Genomic DNA, 7,301 nt, shown 5'->3' with positions numbered 1-7,301 from the left:
GAAGTGTTTACTGTGTTAGCAAATCACAGTTTCAACTAGTGGACAGTAAATATTAATTCATAATGGAAGAGCATCAGTGTATATAATTTGAAAACTTATGACCATGTTGTTAGGTATTTTTAAAACAGACTACAACCAAAAGAAATTTGACCAACAAGTGTGTAGAAGGTTATACGTAATTGCCAGCTCCAAATATTACTTTTTAATCAACTTGTTATCCTTATGAAGGGGGGGGGGGTTGAAATTATTAGTGCTTACGGCATTACATAAATCCCAGCATTGATATAATGAAGCCATTGAAAAAATGATATACTACACAACAAAAGACTGTACGATCTGGGCCCGGACAGCGATGGCTGCTGCATCTCCCCTTTTCCTGTTGATTTCTCCTTCCATGTTGTCATCGATCATGTGGTCATCTTCATTATCGTCTGCTGCTGGCTGTCTGAATCTTTTACTAATGTTGAATAATATGCAACATGCAGTAATGATGTTGCAGGCCCTATTTGGTCGAATTTGTAGGCCATGGCCGAGCAGACATCTAAATTTATTTTTTAGCTGCCCATTCACTTGTTCGATGATCGATCTCGTCTTGCACTGTGCACTGTGGAATAAGTAGATAATGTATGATCAAAAGAATTTCATTTTGAGCAAAAAGATATTTAAAGACAAATTGAAGTGTATCTTTTAAATGCAATCTGTATGGGCAAAAATATTCAAGATAGCTTTGTGATGAGAAAAAAGAAATTAGGAAAACATTTGGTTTGAAAAGAAGGCACAAAAGCTATCAATATTTTGGCATTATAACACTACGAAGGCTTAGGATTAGCGGATATATCTCAAAGCAAACAATATCATTGTTAGTGGATACATGAAGTATAGAAAACATTACAGAGTACATGTCTAGTCGTAAATTTTCCAGGATTTCTTGTAATCACACACGAGTCTGCCAAAACTGTTAAAGGACAAGTCCACCGCAACAAAAATTTGATTTGAATAAAAAGAGAAAAATTCAACAAGCATAACACTGAAAATTTCATCAAAATCGGATTTAAAATAAGAAAGTTATGACATTTTAAAGTTTCGCTTTATTTCACAAAACAGTGATATGCACATCTCGGTCGGTATGCAAATGAGGGAACTGATGACATCACTCACTCACTATTTCTTTTGTATTTTATTATATGAAATATGAAATATTTGATTTTCTCGTCATTGTCATGTGAAATGAAGTTTCATTCCTCCCTGAGCATGTGGAATTCCATTATTTTAACATTTCGTGCTTCAGGCAAGGAGGTCATAATCATCAAATTTGTAAAAATTGAAATATTGTATAATTCAAACAATAAAAACAAAAGAAATAGTGAGTGAGTGACGTTATCGACTCTCTCATTTGGATGTAACTGGCTCGTTCATATGACTATTTTGTTAAAAATAAGCGAAACTTTAAAATGTCATAACTTATTTTACATCCGATTTTGATGAAATTTTCAGCATTGTGCTTGTCTGATTTTTCTCCATTGATTCAAATCAACATTTTGCTGAGGTGGACTTGACCTTTAAACATAAGAATTACTTTTCACTACAAGGCGGTTGTTGACTTGAGAAGGTAGACTTATGCAGACACAATTGATATACGATAAATTGCATGATGGATCATAAATTGAGTGTCGACTGTTATGTGTAGCATTTATTACATGGTACAGAAATCGCTCATTCAAGCGATTTCAAAAATTTTCTTTTTTTACATGGAAAAGTTGAATTGCTCACTTGTTGTAGGCTTGTTCTTCTGGTGTCTGTGGATTAAGGATGGGGGTCATTAACCATGTCATCAAGGGATAACCAGAGTCACCGAGGATGATCCCTTTCAGTTCTCCATTATTGTACTTGCGGTACAGTCTGCTATTCTGTTAACAAATTAATAGAATAAATCAAATTTACTAAGATATCTCAGCTTTATGGTGATGCTTTTCTAACAATTAAGTTCGCATAATCTTGTGAAGATATTGGATTTTCCTTCTCATAATGCTTTTTTTAACAAGGATTAGTTATGTATTGCATGGGATCTATGATCATTTGCAAAGTGGCAATTCAAGTCCACAGCAATTTATCTAGTATTTGACATTAAGTACAAGAATACAATTGTACAAATCTAAATGCAAATGATGCTGATTGTTTTACCCCCAAAGAATAATTATTACTGTGGTGATAACTGATAAAGGTCTGCAAGCATAGACTATACTATGTTATTTCATGTGACTACTACCAAGGAGCTGGCTCCTACAAAGATGGTCACAGTGATGTTGTTGCAGCTAACCTAATATGTCTCTTGTATATATATATGTTACAAAGAACTGACTTCTAGTATGTTGTTTGCCTCCAACATAAGTCGGTAATAATTACCTGAAGAATCCTGGAGTCGTGGGTACTCCCCGGCCATCTCGCAACGACATTTATTATCTGGAATTTTGCGTTGCAAGCCAATTGGACGTTGATGGAAGACCTGCCCTTTCGATTGGTGTAAACGTATTCATCTGGGCCTAATGGGCAGCCATGTAGGCACACGTGCGTGCCATCAACAGCCCCTACCACTCTCGGGAAGCCTGCGATTCTATAGAAATCCTGAATATTGGCGGCTGTTTCGGCATCAGTCCTGGGGAACTTGATGAACTGTCAAATAACACATACAGGATAAAGAAAAAAAAAGAATATTTAACATTATTTTGTGGAATTAAAGATAAGTCTCTTTTATTGCACTGTTATGCTGAGAAAAAAATTATTATACTTGTATATACTTTTGTTATTGGAATGTAGAAATAAATCAAATTAATAAATCAAATCATATTTCCCTTGTTTATGTGAGTATGATAATCCACAAAGAAAGGGATGAATGATGTTGTATGAGCAGTGAAAATACAGCTTGGAAAGTCGGTTAGCTCAGAGGCAATGAGAAGAGAAGTGGCAACAACCCTTAAAAAAATTTCTAAAATGATTTTCTTCAAGCAAGATAAAAGGGGGCAACAATTTGAGGCAATGTTTACAACAAAGTGGCAATCAAACTTAATGTTTGTATACAAATTTGGGATGCCTTTGAAATTGTCTGCCCCATATCCAAACAGGTACCATGAGCATAAAAATTATGGTAAATTGGTGTTTGAATCCCATCATACCAAGTACACCAATTTAATTTCTGTAAGGTATTGAGATTACATTTTGGTAAAAGACAGTATTTCATGGCTTTTCATAGCTTTTAGAATTAAGTGGGATTTTTTTTTTTGGGGGGGGGTGGCTGACAATAAAAAGGTTGCAATAAGATTGTCATTTTATATTTTTGAAAAATGTTCTTGATAAAGTGGGGTGTAAATGCTCTCACCTGAATCATGAAAGGTTATAAATAATTTACATGACTACCGCATATGCACTGGCATTTATATAGGCCTTGATTATGATTGAGGCAGAGATGTTTGTTCAAAGACTCGTATAAAGCTCATATATTCATTTTCATTTAATTTATAATTATTATTTCATCATTAATTACTATCATCATTATTATTACCATCATTATTACCATTAATGTTATATTTATCTAAGTTATTATCTATTCAAATTTAACCAGGCCCATTCTTATCATAAAGATGGCTCAAACATACTACAAATGATGAATGTAATTATTTTCGTATAGCATAACAGTATATAAATTAAGGTTACTAATTAGTAATAGAAGGTAGTGCACTCACTGCACTGGGGTTTAGGGTGATAGTCTGATAGACATAGTGCATGTGCCTGTTTTATTACTATAGTCAGGGGCAGCAAAACAGTTATAGGAGGGCAAAGCCAAAAGGGGGAGGGGGGCTGAAAAAATCACAATTGTATGGTCATTTTTGCATTTTTGTACATGGTTTTGGAAAAAAGTGGGGGCTGAAGCCCCCCCCCCCCCCCCCCCACCCCCGTTCTGCGGTCCCTTATTGTTTCATGCTTTGGTGAATTACCTAAAAATAAAAAAAATAAAAATTAGGCTATTTTGAAAATAAATCAATTTTCATTTTCTTTTCAGGGTAGATCAATAAAGAAATTTGCCAAGAGATTGGTTAGATACTATAAGTATTCTAGGCATGAATGAAACTAGCATGATTTCAAAATATTTTAATTGAAGTAAAATTCCTAATAGTTTAATTTAGATTTCAGTTGGAACACTTAAATTGATTTGAAGAGACCATCGACTTCATTGTATCAGCAGGCAGGGCGAGCACGATCGATAAGCTAGCTCCTATCTTCAACAATAACAAACGAAAGTTGGATGTCGACTCGAAATTTTCAACCCCACTTCTTCAAAAAGGGTTGGCTTTAGAAATTGTAATCAATAGAAGTACAAAAAAGGAGAACCATTTAATGGTGAGTATATCAAGTCAAACATTATCGACATGCATATTGGCATTCATATCTTAGTTTGCGGTAATAAATTATTAATATGGATTAATACATCCAGTTGTTCCGAATATCACTAGCAGAATTTCAGGAGCGCTCACCATGCATGCTAAACCGCATCCTGCGGGAAAGCCCCGGCCGTGCCTGCCCGCTCGCTCTGCACCGTCGGGCCGGCTGGATTACGGCTATCGCCGGATAGGCGTCTAACTCTAAGTAATAATATCCATTTACGTTTTTTTTTAAGTTTCGTGCATTATCATCTTCACTAACTAGACTCTATTGAGTCTTGATCTATGACATGTAAATCTAGAATTCCCTCATTTATTTCTGCATTTCAGTTGACAAACTCTGAAACATACAATTTTAAACTAAGTTTTATTATTAGTGTGGTGATCATGATGATGAAAATAGAAAAGTAAAGAATAATTACCTGGCTCTTGTGACCACACAAGGCTTGAGAGACCCTGTGGATTATCCTAGACACAGTGCTGCGGTGAATGCCATGGATGTTTGCATCACTTTCCAAGACCGATCCGGTTGCGAAGAAATTAAGGCTTATCAAAACTTGTAGTGTGGGGTGGATTGCCTTGTTGCGTTCCGTTGGTGGTGCGATTTGATTGGTGAGTAGATTGATTAGGAAGAAAACTGCCTCGCGACCGAATCGGTATCTCTTAACTAACTGCGTCTCAGAAAGAGAGTCGAGGGGCTGGTCCCTATCCCTTATCACTCGGCCAGGATGTGGCTGCACTTCCTCAGCTTCTGCTAATAGTATGGCTGCCATGTTGTTGCTATGGATTTACTGCAACTTGCGTATGATCACTGATCAAACGCAAAGTTGCGTTTGATCAAGGAGAGTTGCGCTTGATAGATGCGTTAGAAATCAAACGCATCTCTTTTCTGCAACAGAGTTGCGATCTAACGCAAAGTTGCGTAAGATTCAGGGGACTTGCGTTTGATTTTGGTGATCTAAGAGATTTAAGAAGGAAAAGTAGGAAAAGACTGTTGTCCTAGGAGGTAGAGAAATAGCAAGGCAGCAATGTGTGGAACTCCTTGGTGTATTCATTCAGCAAAATCTTAAGTGGGACAAACAAGTCACCGAAATGTTGAGGAAAGCATATGCAAAAATGCATATGCTTCGTTTGCTCAAACACCACAAGGTCCCCACTCGTGATCTCGTGACAGTCTACAACTGCTACATCAGACCAACAGTCGAATACGCCGTTCCAGTCTGGAATCCAGGACTTACCAAGGATCATGTCCGAAAACTTGAAAACATCCAAAAAAGGGCAATGAAAATCATCCTTGGACGTCAATTCACACACTATGATGATGCTCTCGTTTTATTGAACTTGAGTACCCTTGTTGAACGACGGCAAATGATTTGTCTCCAATTTGCTAAGGAACTGAACAAGCCGACAGGACCATGTCACCATTTGATGCCAGTGGCGCCAGAAACTGCCCTCTCTATGAGGCTTAGAAAGAGACCCCAAGTTCCGCAAATAAAATTCAGAACAAACAGACTCAGGGATAGCACTATCCCATACTCGGTGAAATTGCTGAACGAACTCTAAATTGAACATAAAACCTCAAGTACCCGAATGAACTAAGTAATTGAAACCAATATTCTTATCTTTTTACATCTACTTCAAGTCAGTTTTATATGTAAATTCCAGTAATTATTCATTTAATAACAAATATTTAGGGAAAATTATTTTAATATACATGTATTTCAAAATTTTAGCCAGTTCTTCTGTCTTAATATTTTTGGGCGAGGAAATGTTTAAAAATCTGTTACCATGGTTACAGCATTGTCGTTGGAACACTCTCCCCCTGAGGTTTGTAGGAATATGCTAATGATGGTGTGTGTGAGGGTGTATGTGTGTGCTGTGTGTGTGAGAGAATGAGATGTATATTTCTTAGGGTGGGGATAATGCTTCATGTACCTTGTTCGGATCAGGAAGGGGGGGGGGTTATCTTCCAATATAGTTCACACTCTGTAACCCAATATAATTTCATGACATAGAGTATCATTGTCATATATGGGTCAATTTTTTATTTCTCATTAAATTATCAATATTTCAATCTGTGTGATTCATCTTCCATCCTTCCTCTTTCTTTTGTATGCCTTTTCCCTTTCACCTTTTCTCTTATTTCCCCCCTCCTTAACTTCAGTACCTTCTCCCCCTCCTTTCCTTCTTCACCTATTTTTCTCCTCCATCCACGTGCATATTCTTTATTACATTTCCCCTGAATTCATGTATTTGGTTTCAAACTGATCTCGTATTATACATCTAAATTGTGTTTAAAATGTATTACTTTCATGAAATTACGAATGTATGATTATGTGATATGTTTTTCTTAACTAGTATTTTTATTTACTTTGTTTGGATTATTATGATTATGTAATGCCTCTTTTGTAAACTTACCTTTGTAAACTCATCGCAATTCGACTCTGTCGCAATGATGTATTTTATCAATAAACCAGTTATCTATCTATCTAAAATATGAGTGTGTTATTCCCAATGGCATTGGTTTATTTAGTCAGAAAAATAAATACCCACTACTCTTGAAGAGTAGGCTAGCACCTTAGCACCTGAATATCTTACATAATACCATCAAATTATACACACCCTCTCGTAATCTTCGTTCAATCACTGACACATGCAGACTTTGCATTCCCTTGTCAAAACTCTCCTCTGCCGAAAAACGGTTTGCTGTAGCAGCTGCCAAGACTTGGAATGCTATCCCTCTTTCAATAAGAAATGTTTCCAGTGTTCTTGGCTTCAAATCATCCCTTAAGACATACCTTTTTCCTCAATAATTAATATTTTCCTTTTCATCTTGAATATTGTATAGTAATTTTGTACGCGCTATGG

The 7,301-nt window shown here is 36.2% G+C and overlaps 1 protein-coding gene across 1 annotated transcript; it reads right to left on the bottom strand.

Annotated features, from left to right (window-relative positions):
- Nucleotides 1-312: 312 nt before the first annotated feature.
- LOC121418054 (putative nuclease HARBI1) lies at nucleotides 313-5,379 on the bottom strand. Its single transcript, XM_041611759.1, has 4 exons — nucleotides 4,856-5,379; nucleotides 2,404-2,670; nucleotides 1,771-1,907; nucleotides 313-457 (listed from the first exon to the last, which is right to left on the bottom strand). The coding sequence occupies exons 1-4, from the start codon at nucleotides 5,204-5,206 to the stop codon at nucleotides 313-315; spliced, it is 900 nt and encodes a 299-aa protein (XP_041467693.1). The 5' UTR covers nucleotides 5,207-5,379.
- Nucleotides 5,380-7,301: the final 1,922 nt, after the last annotated feature.

The sequence above is a fragment of the Lytechinus variegatus genome, chromosome 7, assembly GCF_018143015.1.
Source record: "Lytechinus variegatus isolate NC3 chromosome 7, Lvar_3.0, whole genome shotgun sequence".
Classification (NCBI taxonomy): domain Eukaryota; kingdom Metazoa; phylum Echinodermata; class Echinoidea; order Temnopleuroida; family Toxopneustidae; genus Lytechinus; species Lytechinus variegatus.
This window is presented reverse-complemented; position numbering and strand designations above follow the sequence as displayed.